Source organism: Podarcis pityusensis (assembly GCF_964106645.2).
Source record: "Podarcis pityusensis genome assembly, chromosome: 12".
Classification (NCBI taxonomy): Eukaryota; Metazoa; Chordata; class Lepidosauria; order Squamata; family Lacertidae; genus Podarcis; species Podarcis pityusensis.
In genome coordinates this window covers 52825578-52846175 of record NC_138037.1, presented here as the reverse complement: position 1 = coordinate 52846175, position 20598 = coordinate 52825578, and the positions used below count along the sequence as shown (strand labels likewise).

Sequence of the window (20598 nt, the reverse complement as noted above, 5' to 3'; positions counted from 1 at the left end):
TCCATCTCTCCTACATATCAAAGGTCTGCTTAGACGGTCTTTACACTGGAGATTTGGGCCATGACAAATATTACCTTGTTGGGCTTCCTTGTGGACAGAGCCTGTACTAAAAACTCTGAACAAAGCGGCCCTTGAAGCCGTTCAGTTTCAAAAGGGTTTACAAAGCCCACTGGGCCTCCCAGCTTATTTTGCAACAAGTCATATCCCATGAAGAAATTCACTTCTGTATAACACAAAAACAGAGTTAGATTAAAGAAGAAGGAAGAAAGAAAGAAAAATCCCCTGCTGATCTGTCTGGCCAGAATCATGTCTTCCACCGCTCATATCCTTTAAAGAAATGATCTTTTAGAGATATATGACCCTAATACATCACCAAACTCCAGTGTTCTCATGATACTCTATTCTTAAAAATATGACAGATGACAGAGGAAGCAACAGGGAATGCTTTTCTTTCCATCAGTGTGTCTATGTGTGTGTGTGTTATCCACAGTTTTAAAATGCGAAGGGCAGGTATATGTTACAGTGTCTTTTTTGGGTCCAGGGCATTATTTTCTTCAGTACTTTTTTCCTCCCTGTTCTGACCTTGAAATACTGAAACGTTTTAGTGAGTTATAAATTATACCGCAGATTTAAACACAAGGAAAAACATGTCAAGGAGGTTCTTTGTTGCCTTTGCATAAAATTGTGAAGCTCTGCCCAAAGAGCTTGAAAAGCAACAGCAAAATAAAAATAGTAGCCCAACGAAAGTAGCAGCAATCTGTTTTCTATTACAAAATTATCTAAACAAGGAGGCCTCCAGACACTGCTGCCTTAAAGTACTTGCAGCTAGAATAAGAGCTGACCCTGGCTTTATTTTCTTTCTGTGATCTTGCCTGTGCTACGTATTAGCAAATATTACAAAGGAGAGAAAACAGCTTAGGCAGACCTGTGTAAACAAAGTTGTAAAAGTGGTATGTCAGTTTTCCTGGGGATAAAACAAAACAAGATCCATGCAGGTCTGCCAAAAAGCTACCTTTTTAGGCAATATACTACAGCTTTAAGGCTGACCTAATTTCCTAAAGCCACTGGGTCAAATCTATCACTTCTATATTGCACTGCCATTCAAATAAGTGGCATCACACCCTTTCTTCACTAATGAAGACCAATGAATGTTGGTGGCAATTATGATAAACATGATAATCCTCTAACATTATTAACATATTTAAACATAAATCTTTTCTACAGCCTTCAGAAAAGGCAACCGGAAGGCTCCTTAATACATGGTTGAATTTTATTTGTCTTACTTTTGGGATTTTCAGATGGTACTTATTTCCCACTCTCCAGCAACTACACTGCAGCCCTAGCCCTATTCAGGGCCGTCTTAAGCATACCCGGCGCCGTGGTGCAGAGATTCCTCCGGCACCCCCACCCCGCTTCCCAGAGTTATTGACCTTTTCCCAAGCCTCTGTGGGGATCGCTCTCCTCCCGCAGGGGCTTGGGAAGGAAGCTGCATGTCCGCCAGTCATATGGTTGACGGGGCGCAGCTGGCAGGTGTGCAGGAGGGAAAGGGGAGGCCGCTGGCAAAACCGTGCAGCTCCCCCACTCGCTGGGGCGCCCCTGAGAGACTGGAGCCCTGGCACACTGTGCCAGTAAGCCCAATGGGAAAGACGACTCTGGCCCTATTTCACGGCCATGGCGCATATACATATGAATCAGTTCACTTTCATTATGTAGCTGTGGATTACAGAGTAGCGCCAATACTGAGGGGCACTGCCTGTGCAAAAGTTCCCACGCATACCAATGCTCCCAGCTGGCAGCTTCAAGTCATGCTGATGGTTTATATCAAATACGAGTGCCTTTAATTAATCCAGTTACCCCAGTAAGAGTAAAATACAGCTGCAATTGCTACTGCCTCTTGAGAAACTGACTTCATTCTGAAAATAAAATCCATTGCACCGTGTCCATTTGACAACAGATGCAGGCAGTCCCAGCAACAGAGGGTGTTTCCACACCTACCCAGTGACATTGTGGATGTGCATATGCCAAATTTGCAAGCACCACTTCCTTCTGCATTCACCTGGGGAATGTGCAGGGAGGAAAAGAAGTAATTAAGGGCAGGGTTTTCAAACATATATCATGTAACCACACCCTCCCTTGTGGACAGCAGGATGTAGAATCAATCTAGATGGAAAACAACATGCTAAGGATGAACATGAATGATTCTGGATTGGGGGGGAACCTTACATTTTTGTGCTACATACGGGTTGGTGCGTATGAAGCCAGAGTCACTTGTGGGGTGTTCTGGCTCAGGTGATACAAGAATTTGACCAGCGTTGGGTGCTAAGCATCTTGACTTTGGGGAGCAGAGATCTGCTGCTCTGTCTCAGGCACCAAAATGTAATGGGGCAGCCTTGGCTTCCTCCTCTACAGCCTTTAACTCCAGTGCCCTCATCAAGAAATCAGGATGGTGGTTCCTCCGGGTCCTAGTTGCTCATACAGTGAGCTCCAGTTTGAGCATTACCCAATTCCTATGGTTATAATTATTATCATATAAAAACCTTTTGAAGAGTTATTTTTGTAGCAATGTGCTAGAACCAGAACAGACAAGGTTGCTTCCAGCAGTTCATAGACCACATTCATTGCTACTGAGTAGTAAGTCACATAAACAGTTTTGTTCCCCGTAATGGGTTTACTTATTGGAATAAACATATTGCATTATGTCCGAGAAGATAATAATAAGCTTTTGAAAAATCTTAACCCAGCAGGGCCAGAATGACTTTCAAAAAAACCCAGCTCCTATTCCTACTTCTGCACTCCAGCACATAAAACAGATTAGGGGAAAGAGCAGAGTTTATTATCCTCAATAATAGTTGACTAGGAGCTATTCAACCAGATTGTGCTTTCTTTGCTCCCTTTTCCTCCCCCACCGGCTCTGCTGGATATAACAAAAATACCTACTTTTGACAAGTGAGCAGAGCTGACATCACACACAAAAGTGGCAGAGTGAAAAAGCTACATGCACAGCTCATCTGTCATTTTGACAAAGTGACTTCTGGTCACCAGTGGGACACTGTCAAAGACATCTGAATGGTTGGCCTCGACCACCAGCAATCCTTACAAGTCAAGAAGGGGCCTTGTGGGACTTGAAACACAACCTGCTTTGGATCTGGCTCTTGCAGTTACACCTCGTGATGGCTATAAAAGCTGTGTGATATATCAAGTGCCATTACGATCTTTGCAAGGAGGTTACTTTCCATAGCTAGTGACAGCAGATAGCATCTTGTTAATCCAACTAATCGTCCTCAAATGCCAGGAAACGGGATTATGCATGGCTGAAAAAATCCACTCAGGAGGAAAGCCAGCTACAGATGTTTTCTCTGTTTGAAATGCCACATTCATTTGAAGAGAAGTGTACAATTCCAGGTCTGCGCTGAAATGGAATGTATAAAAGCAGGAACTCTTTGGGAAGTTTTACGAGTGAGCAGACAACTGCTCACATATACGGAGTGTGATTGCCAGGTGTATTTAAGTGTTTATAATTTTGTGACAATAACCTTAAACCCTATAAGCTAAACGCCGTGACACTGGGAGAGTTTATGGTGATTGCATCTGCCATAGTCCAATTCTTCCTGCAGTCTGCAGTCAAGAGCAGCATTCCAGGAAAGTTTCCCAAGCTGAACAATAAAAGGTAAGAATCATGGAGCCTTATCCAAGCGCTACCATGGGAACAGAAGATGACATCCACTGAGAGGCAAGCACTGATGGCTGACTGATGGGGTGGGGCTGTAGCTTATGGGTAGAGTGCATGTCTTGCAAGCAAAAGCTCCAAGGTTTAATCCCTGGAACCTCAGTTATTACTGTGGTACTAGAAGTGTACCACAGCGGGTGGCGCTGTGGGTTAAACCACAGAGCCTAGGACTTGCCGATCAGAAGGTCGGCAGTTCAAATCCCCGTGATGGGGTGAGCTCCTGTTGCTCGGTCCCTGCTCCTGCCAACCTAGCAGTTCAAAAGCACATCAAAGTGCAAGTAGATAAATAGGTACCACTCCGGTGGGAAGGTAAACGGTGTTTCCGTGCGCTGTTCTGGTTCGCCAGAAGTGGCTTAGTCATGCTGGCCACATGACCCGGAAGCTGTACGCCGGCTCCTTCGGCCAATAAAGCGAGATGAGCGCCGCAACCCCAGAGTCAGTCACGACTGGACCTAATGGTCAGGGGTCCCTTTACCTTTACCTAGAAGTGTACCTAGGCTCCCCTGAGCCCTTGTCAAGGAGCTGTATCAGCACCACCAAAGCCCCCCGCCTCTGAGCGCTCTGCCCCTCCAAACCAGGCACGATTTTGGCGCCCCCCTGGGCCTGCTCCCTGGCTGGGGGCCAACCTGGGCAGCTCCTAGGTGTGCCCCTGTGTGGAACAGCACTTTCTGAGACCCCAGGGAACCACTTCCACTCATGGTAGACAATGCTGGGCGAGATGGGCCAATAATGTGACTCAGTACAAAACAGTTTCACTAGGAGTGTTCAACTGTATGGTAGAGTTTGTGGATCCTGTCCATCATAACAAAATCCAAGTCTTTAAAAATGGTTAGAGGTAAAGGTAAAGGGACCCCTGACCGTTAGGTCCAGTCGTGGCTGACTCTGGGGTTGTGGCGCTCATCTCACTTTATTGGCTGAGGGAGCCGGCGTACAGCTTCTGGGTCATGTGGCCAGCATGACTAACTCGCTTCTGGTGAACCAGAGCAGCGCATGGAAACGCTGTTTACCTTCCCGCCGGAGCGGTACCTATTTATCTACTTGCACTTTGATGTGCTTTCGAACTGCTAGGTTGGCAGGAGCAGGGACCAAGCAATGGGAGCTCACCCCATCGTGGGGATTTGAACCGCCGACCTTCTGATCAGCAAGCCCTAGGCTATGTGGTTTAACCCACAGCGCCACCCGCATCCCTGAAAATGTCCTTTAAAATGGTTAGTGACGTTCAAATAACAACTTTCAAATTCCTAAATAGAGAAAAAAAGTTTATTTCATGTGTATGTGAAATTGCATTTCACAGTATTAGGAATTAAAGAGGGGTGATGAGGTGTTCAGCAGGGATTCACCTATGCCATTGACGTGACGTGATTAAATGAAGACTTATCTACAAATACAAGAAATCAATGGTTTGGACCCAAAATAGCAGGTGGTTTTTTCTCTTATTTCAAAGAGGCTTTTGCACTCTGTCCATCTGGTGGCAGAATTCCTCTGCCTTGAACTTCTGAATGATGGAAGACCCTCCAGATAACTTCTCAGAGAAGAGGCCCAAAGGGTTGAGTAGTTGGGGGTACCACTGGTACATCATGGGGTCAGGGGTTGGATTTATGCAAGTAAAAGGGAAAAAAATGTTAAGTGGGATGTGGGGTTGATAACCAAATTGTCAACTAGATTGGCCTGGGATCAGATCCAGCAATGCTCCTCTCTGCTCTACCCCTCCTTTTAAATTATTATTATTATTATTATTATTATTATTAATATATTCTTTAAAAGCAAAAATAAACAGCAACTATTATTTGGGTTAAGCCTACAAGCAGCACTTGCTAAGAAGAACGGGAAACATCCAAAGCTGAAGGACAGCATTGCTATTTTAATTACATTAAAATAAAAACACCAGAACAGTGGCAGTTTCTATAGTCTTGAAATGCAAACATTTCATACAAGCTATTTTTATTTTTATGGTGCCTTTTCAAGTTTAAACATGAATTCCTTTACATATCCACCTCCAGAATTGAATATTAAAACATTATGGGAAACTAAAAATAAGAGGGGTCCCTCCCCCTCTTTTTAAAGAAAAATGACTATTTTTATATAGCAACATCGGCAGAATACCAGATATCCCTGCAACTGAATTACAAGATCGTAATTTTTAAAAAGTCTATTAGCAACTCAATAGAAGAAACTTGAAAGCTTATAAAGGAATATGCACAGGTAACAGTATGCTTTTAAAACTGAATTTTGATATTGAACCTTCTCTTTAACAACACTGCTCTTATTGGCAATAAAGGGGGGGAAATGCATTTCTTTCTTTAGCACAGACCCAGACCCATTTTGCATATAAAGCAGAAACATTCCAGAGACATTTTCAACCTAAATTACACTTTCCCCATTTAGTTTATGGTATTTGGTAGGGTGCCCTTTACAAATTTTTATTATTTATTCATTTTAACTATGTGTTTTTGTATTGAGATTTCTGGAGCTCTTAATTATGCCAAAGCAAAGCCTTTGGCACTTTACAGCTTGCTCTAGTAAGTGCAGCACTGATGTGCTAACACTACTACAGTATTGGTTCTCTTTTGGCAGAGCGACGTCAAAATCTGTAATCAATGCAGACTTCCAAACATTGTATTGGTTCTCATTATGATCAATTAAATGTGAAACGCATTTGAAAAATAGATTGTTCCCAGCCTGTGAAATACAGCCCTGAGTGGCTGGAGTAACCCAGTCAGATGGGTAGCAAGCAAGCAAGCTTGCAAACAAACAAACAAATGTATGAATGAATGAATGAATGAATGGGACAGATGCAGGTGGCGCTGTGGTCTAAACCACTGACCCTCTTGGGCTTGCCGATCGGAAGGTTGATGGTTCAAATCCCCGCAACAGGATGAGCTTCTGTTGCTCTGTCCCAGCTTCTGCCAACCTAGCAGTTCAAAAGCACACCAGTGCAAGTAGATAAATAGATACCACTGTGGTGGGAAGGTAAACGGTGTTTCTGTGCACTCTGGCTTCTGTCACGTTGTTCTGTTGCACCAGAAGCGGTTTAGTCATGCTTGCCACATGACCCGGAAAGCTGTCTGTGGAAAATACCTGCTCCCTCGGTCTTTTACCCTACCATTTTACCTATATAAATAATAAATTACTGTTATTATTTCTGTGTCATTTCCGTTAGTTACAAAATCATTTTATGTTACAAGGACCATTTCTCAAAATTATTTCACTCCATAAATCCATGTGTACTCTGATCTTCACACGAGAGTTAAATTTACGAGGCAGATACTGGGGGTTTCTCCTAGGACTCTGTTGGCTCACCTTAGAGCTGAGTTGAGTCTCCTTTCGATAGCAGCCAGAATTAAACTAGCCTACTTTAATATACTGGTGTAGACTAAATGCCTTTGAGGATCATATCATCACCAAGCTCTGCTAGTTGGAGCAACTAAGTACAGAAGGTCGGGCACAAAAGTGTCAAGACAAGCTTAAGGCTTACAATCTCCAAAAGGATAAATATTTGTCCCTTAGCTTGTGTGATCTTAGAAAGTGGATCTTTGACCATGACACCAACCAAGGTAGAACATCCATTATTACTGCCCATTACTCTATTTAGTGCCCTCAAAGCAAGGACAACCACTCAAGGTTCCATTACCTTGAGACACTGGCCTTTCCACAATTACATAGGGTCTTTGTTGAACTTAGCTTTCAACAGATGCCCTCAGCATCCTTAGAGGGAACATACTGTGGAATGCATTTATGGATGTAACCAGGTTGAGAATATCATGAACTATTTATTGATTTAGTTCTCAGAGCGATCCCCCAGGAATGGATAGCTGAACTCTTAGCTGATAAATACCTACAAATTACATATCTGGTAGCCAAATTTGCTCTGGCACCTAAGCAGCTGTGCTCCAGTTATGTTAATGCATTGTAATTGCAAAATTTTATGCTGTGTAATTTTAAATTTATGTTGTGTGATTCTAATCGAATATCTTACTTTTTGCCCTGTGTTGTTTATTGTGAAGGCCTTTGGCTATATACAATAAATTGTTGTTTGAATTTATGACTGCAGTTATGCACCTGAGGAAAGGAACTGAACTTTGTTTATTTTGCTTTCAACCAGAGAACCGCCAGCATTCCGGTTCCTCTTGCCCTGCAGCCACTGGGTCCGTTATAGAACGAAAATAACAAGTAGAGCAGTTGGAGAACTTTTACCTTCTTGATTTATTTATTTATGCATCCTTTTAATCATTAATTCACACATACGAATTTAGCATTGGTCAATATGACAATACAAAAACATGCTTCAGGCACCTCACTACTCTAAACATGATTTCTGTCTCATGTACATTTGATGCATCTGTGAAAACATTTAAAAGGAACAGCATATGGTCCCATTTCTACTCTGGGATGCACTTACCAAATTCTGATCAAAACCTTTTTCAGCATGATGCCATAAAAGGTTACCGTTAACCACTGTGTAGGAGGGGAGGAGAAGAAAATTGATTGTACTTTACAGCAATAAAGGCATTTAAAGTGAGGGAAGATTAAATTCAGGTAGGCTCTTTTGGACAATGTACATCAACTCATGAAATTATATTGAATAAAACAGGTTTGAAAGTACTGTTTGATGGTTTTCTTTTAATATGCACTATTCCACAACATTTCATCTGGGCCATATTATACGTTGATACAACAAAAATTGGATCCTGATGTACTAAGATATTGCTGTTTTCACCAAAGACATATGCCAAACAGTTGCTTTTAGACCAGACGGAGCATCACTTGCAAATGGGATGTTGTGCAAAAGGCTTGTAACAGGTATGTAGAGAATTCAAGACAGGTGAGCATGGGTGTTGGTCAGCAATATTTGTTTATTTACTCATTTATTGATATTAGATGTGAAGAATTTTAGGTTTCCTTCACTACACCTCTTCGTTCTCTCAAGCAAGGTAGAACCCAATTCTTAGAACACTGAGCTTCACATAATTTTTATAACTGCAAGGTCAAATTCTACATGGCACATTTGGATATAGAAATGGAAATTTAAACTACAGAATGATGTTTCATGCTGAATAAAACTCATGCCAAGCAAAGCTCCGATTTCTCGTTTCCTGAGTGCCTGTCTCCCAACTTTTCTCATGTTTCCACTGCCAGATTACACTTTCTGGCTCACATTGGTTTCCTTCTGTTCCACATTTAGGTGATAAAAGGTTGAGAACTACAATTACTGCTGCTCAGGTACACTTGGCAGGCTTTAGGTTTGGCGGGGTGGGGGGGGATTGGTATGGATGTCATTTGTCAAGGTCATTACTCTGGCTTTTATCAACTGTTACTTCACTCATAGTTTTCAAAAGTACTACACAACAACACACACACAAAACAGAATTTAAAACTTATCTACATTCCTAGAAGACTTGATTCAGTGTAGAGCTGTTTTAGCAGGATAATTAAGAAATGAGAAATCAGCTCTTGCAATCATTGGCTTGTAAAGACTTATGGCTACATCTCCAAGATATAGCAAGAGATCAATGTCAGATCACCTGCTTTTGAAAGTTAACTAAGGCCTAGTCCTCACTGAGATAATAAATCCCTGTGTGAGCTGTATCACATCAGACTCCAGGTAGGGGATCAAATGACTAAACACACTTCCATTTAAAACCTCCCTCCCTGTGCTCCAGTTAGAGCTTTTCTCCTTGACATCAAATTTTCTGTATCGAGGGATTCATTTGTTTATTGATTCCAAGCAACAGCGCACCGAAGCTGCCGTCTTCAATGGCACAAGTCAGACAATATTTTACCACCTCAACAGGCCAAGGTGTGAGGAGTCTAATAGAAGAAAGTCAAGGATTTCTTGCAGACAAAAGACATGTCTCTGTTCTTGCATTTAATTAACTATCAAAAGCAGCTTGTGGATCAGGTGCACTGCTTGTGTCTTCCTCATTTCTTTCTCTTCCCCTCCCCCAGGTCAGGAACAGGCCAAGGGCCTCACTTGCTCAAAATGTCTCCTCACCAACATGACAGGGCTTTGCTACCTTACTATCAGCCTTTCCGGGCCTCCAGGTTACATTTTAGCCATGGGTGGGTGGTGGTGTCACTTTTGAATGGAAGGCAAGCTTGGCAATGCCCTAGTCTACAGATGGATGGCATGGTGGCAGCAAGAGAAAAAGCGTGCCACATTGGAGGGAGGAATTAGTGACACTGTGCAGAGGGTCCCCTGGTGCAAGCCCCAGTCAATCGGTTTGTTTTTATGAATCCCCCAATGCCAAGCTCCATGGGGAGTAGTCCTAATTGAGGTATGTTTGAACATGCCTTAAAATGTTCCAATAGATTGGGTCATATTGTTCATTATGCAACATCACACACCTCTTTTGTGCCAGTACAAATCTGTGTGATGGAAGAGACTGTCAAGCATTTCCTGTCACCCATCCAGTTGCAGTAGTGTGCTTAATCTTTCCCTTTGGTTTTGTTTTAAAAACTGAAAATCCAGAAACAGCTTATGGGATGGTTATTCTTGGATCCCAGCTGCCATCTGGTAAGACGCTCCAGTCTTATGCAGACAATGACACATGGGATGAAATTATATGGTTTGTTCCACCAACACCACCCAAGCTGCAACCCTCATGACCATAATCATCTCCCAACATTTAAAAACTCAAAATTTTTAATTCAGGCTAGGTTGATCTTGTGGGGAGCACTCAAACATTTTAAGTCCTGTAATTATGCACAGACCTCATTTCAGCTCTTTCTGCTATGCTGGGGCAATTTTATGACTTCTTTGAGATAACATTGAAGCATGACATATTTTTACAAAGAAATGCTACAATATCCCATGTGAACTATTTTCAGACATAGAAGAATCAAGCTAAATATGGTCTTCTATTGCACTTATACCAAGGTTTACCATAAAATATTCCGGTTGCTTTATCCCTTTTCTATACAGTGGTACCTCTAGTTGCGAAAGGGATCCGTTCCGGAGGCCCGTTCGCAACGTGAAAAGCCCGCAACCCGAAGCACCATATCTGTGCGGCATGATTTGGCGCTTGTGCGCATGCGCAAAGTGCGATTTAGCACTACTGCGCATGTGCGAGCGGCGAAACTTGGAAGTAACCCTTTCCAGTACTTCCGGGTTGCCGCGGGACGCAACCTGAAAAAATGTAACATGAAGCAAACGTAATATGAGGTAATATGACTGTATTGCAAAACTTTCATATAAAACAGGTCCCTACATAATGCCATGGCAAAATGAGAGTTTCCTTCAAATTCCCGAGTCTGTGGCCTGGTTTAGACGCGCAGGCCCATCACTTGATGATTTTGTACTTGATGACTGGCATGTGAATGCAGGAACTGACTCTACTGAATAACATTGTTTCTGAGATAATATGAAAGTCCTATCTTTAGACATTAAAAAGGTTACAAGTAATATACCAGTCACAAATCAAAAGTCATTAGTTGATGTTAAAATCGTAAAGTAATAAATGTGAACCCGTCCTGCTTCATCTAAATCCTTACATTTCACAGCCTAAAATGAAGAAGTGCCCTTAGTTATGCAGCCTTCCATTAAAGCACCTGCGAAGTCTTATAAACCTTAATCCTGCATTTCAATCACAACACTGAAACATGTAGGCTATGCGGTGCAGTTCTGGAACTTTTCATCTGTGGATGGATGATGAGTTGTATTCTTTTCAAAACCCTCACTTCTTTAGATCTCCATTCTCCACATCTCATGATACTACAACTTGGGGCTACCCAGTGAAGATGAATGTTCTAAGATTCAAGACAAAAAAAGTACTTCATACAGCACCTAGTGTGGAATTTGCTCCCACAAGATACAGTGAGAGCCACCAACTTTAAAAGAGGATTAGACAAATTTATGGAGGAGAGGCCTGTCAATGGCTACTAACCATAATGGCTATGCTCTCCCACCACTTTCGAAGGCACGTAAGGAAAGATAAGGCCTTAATTCACTACCACCCCAAGGCATAATGGGGATAACGGTACTTTTGAGTCATCACCCATAACTGGAAGCTTGGGGGGTTCCTTTGGGCCATGGTCTGTGCATCACGATGTATGCTGGACGATGGGGTGCAGGTGCACAATTTGGGTTTCACTAACCTAAGACTCACTTAGCAAGGGGGAGACCTTCTCCCAATCCTTGGCTGTGGCGCAAATAATGTGCCAGCTTACATGCCATGGGGTAAGGGATGCTTCCCTCATTGATTGCCTACACTTAGCAAATGAGCTAATTTGTTACATTTTAATAGTTTTTTAATCACTTAATAAGTTGCCTTGAGGATTAGGATTCCCTCCGATCTCGAAGCACGGGAAGTCAGCTAAATAATAATAATAATTTTTAATTAGGCATAACATTGGGACTTGTTTGATTATTGGATAATTTGTATAATTTGGAATATACAATTTGGTTTGATTGGAAAATTTTAATAAATATTATTTTAAAAAAAAAATAAGTTGCCTTGAGTATTCTTTCTGGGTATGCGAACAAATGCCAGATGCTGGGAATCACAACTGTGGGGAGTGCTGTTGCATGTAGATCCTGATTGCGAATTCCCCATAGCCATCTGGTTGACCACTGTAAGTACAGCATGATGGATCAGATGGGCCTTTAGGCTGATCTAATGGGGTTCCTCTTATGTTTTTAAACCAAATACGGGCAGAGCTCAGTAGTGGCACAGCAAGGAAAGGAGGCTTAAGTTTTATATCGCACTCCCAGCAAAAGAGAAGGAACATCAAGAACTGGGATGGTTCTACTGTTTCCTTGCCTCTTTCAAGGACTGAAACGATGGGACCTGAAAATCAGGCTATTTAAGATTATCATCGTCCCTTGACAATGGGACAAGCTGCATGCCCATCACAATACTACTATGACTGCAATATTTTGGAAGAAAGCTATACAGGCTTTGCATGTCATAATGTTGCCAAAGCATGGTCATTGGATGACCAAAACTTATTTCAAAGTGGAAGTGCAGAAGCCACAGGCAAAAGAATATGTGGCTCATCATACACTGAAATATAAATAAAGGGTTACATATCTGGAAAAAGTAGGTGATTTTGCATACTGCTGGCACAGAACAGGCCTGCTGTGAACCATGTGCCTGATATTAACGAGTAAAGTAGAATATTTGCACACAGCCTGCATGCATAGTCAAAATTCACGTGATCTGGGTCAATCATGCAAGTTTTGGCTGTCCCTGGATGCAAACATTCTGCTGTGCAGAGGGATGCTGGGCATCTGGAGAAGGGGCACATTCACAGCTCCACCCTGCCCCTTCCATGCATAGAAAAGAATGAACACTGAATGCCTGCAGAGGGCAATGTCCTTCAATAGTTGTACTTTAATTCACCCATGTGCAAGTACAGTGTGAAGACAAACGTGGCTAAATATTGATGGACATAGAATAAAGAGCTCTGGAAGGCAAATAAGAATATATGTGAATAAAAAAATGAAGAATTAAGAGATGCCATTGTTACACTCCAGACTTTTACTTCCAAATAGCCCTAGTAGTTATATACCTTGGGCTGGAATAAATGGTTTGAGAAGATAACAGTCTGTTTATTTATAAATATTTATTAACCGCATCATCAACAAAAAATAAATCTCTAAGAGATGTACAAAATAATATAAATCAATTATCAATAAAACCTAGATAAAATGATTAAAAATTAAATGCAAGTATATATAACTCAGTTGTATGTTTGGATAGGTTTGCTGAATTTAAAAAGTTTTCAGCCGATCTTTAAAACAATAGCAGAGGTGAGTGCTATACTGCATCTTTAACTGGTGGCTCAGAATCAACTATTGAGTTGTGGCTCACAACCCATTATTGGGTCATGGCTCAGTATAAGGTGGGTCATAACAGAAGCACTCCTGCCATACAGATATATGGTTTTTAAAAAGGTTCCCTAAATGCATGTTTGTGTTGAAAGCAGGTTCTGTGTCTGTGAAGGCTGAAGGCTACTGGTCTATGGCTCCTTTCTCTGCTTTGCCTTCTTGGAACGCATTTAAGCAAATCACATCTCTCTGTACGTAAGGCTCCTTGTTTGACGCAGAGTTCGTGTGAGGCTCCATTCGTCAATGTTTGTACAGTCTGAAGGGCTTGAGTGGAAGGTATTATTCAAGTACAAATCACAGCCCTTACAAAAGTACATACAGAAATGATTGTACAAACAGACGGATATGAAAGTTATACTTCCAGCTCACCAGCAGGTAACGCACAGAGACAATTCACACAACCATTTTTTACACATACCAGTCTAGACAATCCAAGTTACTTTTTTAAATCTTACAATACTACTATAGTACAAGTGGCAACCATCTTATAAACTACAGAATTAGCATTAGGTGTTTTCACAAATGGGACCAAAGCAGCTCTTGTTTAAACCTCTTTGTAATGAAAATATAAAACCTACATTGGCATGGTCACATTGGAAAATGCCTCTGCAGCTTCTCTTCTGCACTAACAAGGATCAAGTACTAACAAAAATAGTGCAAAGGCAAGTGTGAAAATGCTCAAACACCTAAGTGCAACTCACTACAATCTGATGTACCTCTTTAGTGGGAGCTGTTGTGCGGTTCCGTGCACATGGAATGTAACTTCTTTGTGGAATGATAGGCAATTCTGAAGATGATAAATTAGCTTGAAATCTGCTAAATTTGGGGTTGTTTTCTTTTTCAATGAAAAATCATTAACTTAATTTGCATGAAGTATGGCCACAATAACCCCAAAACAAGTTCATGGAGCTGAGCCAAATTTGGTATGTAGACCTCTTGTAGCATGAAGAAGAGCTGCTGAGCTTTTGGCTGGAAGATCACAACTGGAAATGGGAGCAATGTGTGGGACCTAATACCTATTTTACTTATGAAATGACAAGTCAGTCAGAGCATTCAATGAAGAGACACAAAGCAATGCTCTGATATCACATTTCATATACAAAATAGTTATTAGAACTCACATATTTGCGTTCCCCCACAGAAATAGCAGTGTTTATGACATCCTATTTATGACACCTTAAAGCATTTTGTGGACTCCTAAGTGCCACAAAGTGCCTTGTTCTTCCTGCAACAAGGTACCCCTCTAAAAACTGTGCATGCGCATGGTTTCACCTGTTTGAATGGTGGTCTGCTTTCCTTTTTCAAAAAAAGTATATGTGATACATACAAGCAGCTGTGTTGTGTTCAAGTTTTATTAGGTTATGCAAAGAGTTAGTGATGGATGCACACGCAAGCCTACATTAATCCATAAAGTGAATTTAGGAGATTTTCAACTAGTGGGAGAGGAGGGCGAAGACACAAGGAAGCTTCAGATGTAATTGCACTTGCTCACAGCAGGTTCCAGAATGCTGAGAACCTTAGTCCTTGCAGTAATGCTCCAGCAGGGAATTCCCTGCCTTCTTCCCTCTGCCTATTGAGTACAGTACTGTGAAAAATGAGGGTGTCATTTGTTCAGGAATGCTATACAGCAGAGCCCAATATGGCTCCATCTTATACTGGGCTAGACTGTGGATGGACCAAGATAATGATCTAAAACAGACCTAGGGGCAGGCAGGCACCCAAAGTTCAGTCTATACTTTTGAGCCAAAGCTCAAAAGTAAGAACAGGAGCCCTTAAAATTTAAGGAAGATAGTAGTGCAAATGACAGTCTCCAAACTGAAAATCATGGACACACAAATATAAAATAAGTAACATAATATTCAGTTGGGTGTGGAATGGGAGGGTATCTGTTAGTAGGTTAACCTTTACATACGAAAACTGAAAGGGAACTAACATTCTTATAATGCCGCAGGAAAATAGCCAGGAGAAGAGCTATTCTGGGATTTTTGCAAGAAATATGGAGGACACAGTACAAAGGTTAGCAGCAGCACCTGTTTAACATTGTAACTTATCTTCATTTTATGTTTAAAAAATCCAAACTGAAGCACTAATTAGGACACTAAACATGATAAGATATGAACAACACAAGCTATATGTGATATATTCAACTGCAAATCACATGAAAAACAGCTGGCTGCAGACATCTTTGGGAAAAGGAAAACCACAGACAACTCATTATATTTCACTTTGCTCCCCACCATCCCATTTTTTCTGCCAGTTTCTCTTCCTCCTCTAAAGTTACTATCACGAACACTGATTCAAAGTTTTGATGGCTCTCTAAATAATGGCCAGGCACACCTGCCTTCACTTAACGAGACAAACTGCAAAGCTGGGCACCTTCATAATATAAATAAAAGAGTGGTTTGGGTTTTTTGGAGCAATGGTGACCTATACCACCTGTCTCTTTTTCTGATCTGACAGATGGAAAACCCTCGTTTTATGACCAAAAAAACATTCTGCAGGGTCTTGCTCCTACCTCACTTAGATAAATGCAGTTATTCCTACCCTAGTTCCCATATGACTTTTTGGGGGGGAAATCCTTTTAAAAATATCTGCTCAAATTTGTTTGTTTTCCAACTGACAGTGATTATTTTTATGTGGCTCTGACAGTCTGGCTTGCAAAGCATTTCTACTGTGAAACTGAGATCCCTTGCAAGAATAAGGGGGTATTTCCTTTGCTGCAGAATACAAACCAGGGTCATTGTTAACTACCAGGGAATCTGAACTTCCTGAACAAACAACAGCCAGTGTCATCCTCGGAGTGCAGTTTTTTGATAGAAGTATCATGTGTGCTGGCATTGTCTTTTTATTACAATATGTCTAGCCAAGAATGCAGAGCCTGAATGTATAACACACTGCATTTCGAAAGCAGACTTGGACTTCTAAGGCACCTGGATTTTGTTGCAGTTACTGACCTGTTATATTTTTCATTGCATCCCTGAAGCCAATTTTTAGAACTTGGGCAGAAAATAAGCAAAGGCTCAGCTAAACATCAATTCCTTCTCATCCATAAGTACAAACTCTACAAGCACAAAAACCACTTAACAGTGGCTCAGCACAATGGACATTAGAGGGGAAAAGCTTCAATCACAAATACATCCTGTAAACAAGAGCGTTCAGGTAGCCTGACAATGTCATGGGCAAAGTCAGCTGAAAGATTTGTGTCTAAGCAAAAGTCAAGGATATGATTCCAAGATTACGGACTGGAAATTAATCTCTGGCGGCACAAAGGGAAAAGATAAGGAAATTTGATTACATGAGACATTATTGTTTGATCTTATCAGTGGAATTCACACTTACCAGGCAAATGCACGTTATGCAAGGATTGTCTGTGATAAAGGGGATCTGTAGTACTTCTCCTTCATTTTCACATTTTGCAACAGAACCTGCAATAGATATTTTAAAAATTAATACTTTCTCCTCCCACTTTGCTCACGTTCAGCCTGAATTAACTATGCACAGCACTGCAGCCAAAAAATCTGTAGTCCTACACATACTTAGGATGCAACTTATGTGGAAGAAAAGCCCACTGAAATGAATAGGACTTACTTTTAAGTAAATGTGGGTTTTCCTTTGATTGAAGAAATGCAAGTATTTGGAATTATTACTATTTTGTTAAACATTTGTACATTTTTTTAAAATTATTGTTGTCTTACCCATCCACAAACTGTCCAAAGTATAAGTAGTATGGGGGTGAATTAATTGTGTAAGTTGTTCCTAGGTGTCAACAGACAGGAATGTTTTTGATCCTTTGAAACTCTTTGGGAGTGTTACTTTTAAAAATGAAATTTAGGCAACGTTGATAAGGACCTGATGTCTCTAGGTGGGAATTTCTCATTTACTTAAGTGGATCAGATCACATAAACTCAACCCATGGGTGTCTTTGAAACCTAAAGACCAAGACTATAATCAGCATCAATTTGCTGCAAAATGAGTCCAGTGAGCAAAACCTCCCTGGAGACACACACATCCCCACACGCCCTCAGGCACAATATCATAGCGGGGCATCTCTGGAAAGCTAACACTTCTCACAATGGCTAGAAATGGATTCAACATCTCTCTGGACGCCCCAGGTGTCAGTAAAGTGTTCCCTCCATGAAGCAAGGAGTGGAGAGGAGAGCAGCTGAGGTCCTTCACCTGCCTGAAAGGCATGCAACTTAAGAGGTCACCTCTCCTTTTCAACATCTCCACATCTGCTGACCAAAGGCTCTCAAGGACTCCCCGAGTGCGGAATGCTCCCTATCCGCGTGTTGATGCTGATCATCCTAAGTGAGAAGACGCAGCCGTCCTCACGCCACGCAACTGCACCCTACGGCTATCAGCCTGTTCCTCCTCCAGCTCTGCAAGCATGCAACTGATCTCCGAAGGCAACAGCCCTGTGTCTTGCTTTAGGTTTGCACCAGATCCAGATCTGACGCTCGGCAGCCTAAGGATCCTCACCTGCGCGATGCTCGCGGGGTGCGCGCGCGTGCAGAAGAACCTCGCCCGCCCCAGACCCGCTTTCGGCCCATTCCGACGACCCGAAAAAACCTGCCTCCGTCATGCGCGCATACCGCCCCCCCCCCACGCCCCAGCGCGCAACTTTGGGCACGGGCGGACAGCCTGAGCGCGTGCCGCTCGCCCTCACCTGTGGGGAAGGAGGAAGCCCCGGCCATGGGCGCTGCCCCCAGGTGGTGCAGCAGGAGCCAGGCGGCGAAGGGGAGCCCGGGGGAGCGGAGGAGCCGCGGGGACACGGCTCGGGAGCTGCCGCTGAGGAGCCAGAGCATCGTCCCCGGGAGGAGAGGAGGAGCGGCGGCGGCGGCGGCGGCTGCTACTGCAAAGCAGGGAGAGGAGGAGGAGGCGGCGGCGGCGGGGAGCCAGGCAGGGAAGTTGCTGCTGGGGATGAAGAGGCGGCGGCGGCGGCGGGAGGCGGACTTCTCTCCCTCTCTGGTGCTGCTGCTGTGAGGCGCTCGCCAGCCCACCGGCCCCTCCTGAGCGGGATATGGGTGGGCGGACGGGGTGGGTGGGGGAGAGGCGCCGGGCGAGGCGGGGCCAGCCGGCGGCGGCGGCGGCGGCGGCGGCGGCTGCCGCTGCGCGAGGGACCCCCGCCCGCCCGCTTCGTGCCCTGACAGGAGCCGCCGCCGCTGCGCCCGCGGGCGCCCTCGACGCGGCGCCCCTCATGCCCCCTCGAGAGGCGTTGGGGGGCAGCGAGACTCCGCCGGGCCCCGCCCCTCCCTCCGCGCTCGGCTTCAGGGTTGTCTTGCGAGGGGGCGGCGGGCGGGAAAAGGCTCTGAGGAGAAGCTCGCGCGCTGTCCCGCGTCGCTTTTCCTCACGTCGTTTTCCCTTGAGGGGACGGGGAGGTGAAGGGAGCCCGCTGCCTTCCTCCTCGCACGTGGCGAGTCGTCGGTGGAGGTAGAGAAATAATAATAATAATAATAATAATAATAATAATAATGGTTTGAAATTTAAGACCCCCCCCCCAAGGAAAAGGCACTTTCTTGCCCTGCCCGTGGACCAGGAGGTCGTGGCGGGAGAGGCCTTCAGGGTGAAAGCAGCAACGGGGCCCTTATTCGCGCTGCCAGCCTGACCTTCACCCTCTTATATAGAGAGAGGAAAGGAGACGTGGAGGTGCAAAGGCTGCCTACTCAGAAGTAAGCCCCGCTGAGTTCATCAGGGGTGCCAACTTCAATACAGTATGATATTGGGGGGGGGGGGAGAGGCAGGTATAGTTGGCCACATTGGCAATGCCCATCAACTGGGGGACTGGCCCCCTCAAATGTTTTATTGGGGGGCCTGAAGGGACCTCGGTCCCTAGGAGTTGGCTCCTATGGGAATCACCGGGGCCTACTTCGGGGTGAAGTGCTATTGGAGCGCCACCCGATTCTGTAAAAGCATTTTTAAAATTATTAAATCTGCTGGATTAATCCATTTTAAAGGTACCAAGATTAAGATGATGGTGATGTATTTTTTAAAAATACGCAAAAGCTATACAGTGGTACCTCGGTTAAGAACTTAATTCGTTCTGGAGGTCCGTTCTTAACCTGAAACTGTTCTTAACCTGAGGTACTACTTTAGCTAATGGGGCCTCCCGCTGCCGACGCCACACGATTTCTTTCTCATCCCGAAGCAAAGTTCTTAACCCGAGGTACTATTTCTGGTTTAGCAGAGTCTGTAACCTGAAGCATCTGTAACCCAAGATACCACTGTAAAACAAACGTAAAAGCAACCTGCAAGTAGGAAACATCATCTCACATAGTGGTTGTCTCTTCCAAGAGACCTGCCTCATCTACAAGCAGGAAGGGACAAAGTAAAGCTTCTTGCTTCGGAAGTATTATATTTTATGGATGTAGGTTTATACACATTTAATCAGGCAACTAAAACTCATACAATCAGTCCACTAAAGTTTAATCAGGTGACTGCCCTAGTAAGAAGAGGCTGAAGAGTGCACGTTCCCTCTCCAGTGAGAGCCTCACACAGGAAGCAATGTTTCTAGGCAGAATTGAGCCCCAGCATCCTTTTTTAAAAAGAAATTAAGCATTGCAGAGAGACAAACATCAGAGTTTATTAACTGCTGCAGAGAAAATGGCTCAGATTAAAGGCTCAGCTAAAGAAATAATTCAAAAGTTAGCAACCTTATGAGGTTTGTTTAAATAATTCCACATATTTTAATTGTTTCTGGATGGTGATAATGCAAACCATGGTAAGAATTCTTCAAAGGTGTGAATAAATAAATAAATAGGAAAGGGGGCAAATGATGGTTCAGGAAGGGCACTCCTCCCAGAACTCCTATTTCTATCCCAGAGCTTACATTTAAAATTGTGTGAGGTGCCACGTCTCATTACACCTTTGGCAATTCAAGGTAAGGAATGCCAATGGTTGCTGGAGCATGCACTGCTAGATAGTCTCCCCTAAATCCAGCGCTGTTCTCTCCCTCCAGTGTGCAGGCCACTTCAGAGGACCATTTCATGCATGCTCTTTTGTGCCATTCCTCATGCTACCACGTTTGGAACACATACAGTTATAC

General features: G+C 43.3%; 2 protein-coding genes across 2 annotated transcripts in view; one reads left to right on the top strand and one right to left on the bottom strand.

Annotated features, from left to right (window-relative positions):
* Window positions 1-18510, bottom strand: part of BMPER (BMP binding endothelial regulator) — a 177280-nt gene extending 158770 nt beyond the window's left edge. The window contains exons 1-2 of the mRNA XM_080975869.1: window positions 18223-18510; window positions 16896-16981 (exon numbers count right to left, since the gene is read on the bottom strand). Coding sequence (XP_080831995.1) covers window positions 16896-16981; window positions 18223-18361 — 225 coding nt within the window. The 5' untranslated portion in view covers window positions 18362-18510. The remainder of the gene's footprint in view (window positions 1-16895; window positions 16982-18222) is intronic.
* Window positions 18511-18576: 66 nt separating this feature from the next.
* LOC308460129 (uncharacterized protein) overlaps window positions 18577-20598 on the top strand; it is a gene marked incomplete at its 5' end in the record, with an annotated part of 32345 nt that continues 30323 nt past the window's right edge. Inside the window, one exon of the mRNA XM_080976116.1 lies at window positions 18577-18986. Coding sequence (XP_080832242.1) covers window positions 18577-18986 — 410 coding nt within the window. The remainder of the gene's footprint in view (window positions 18987-20598) is intronic.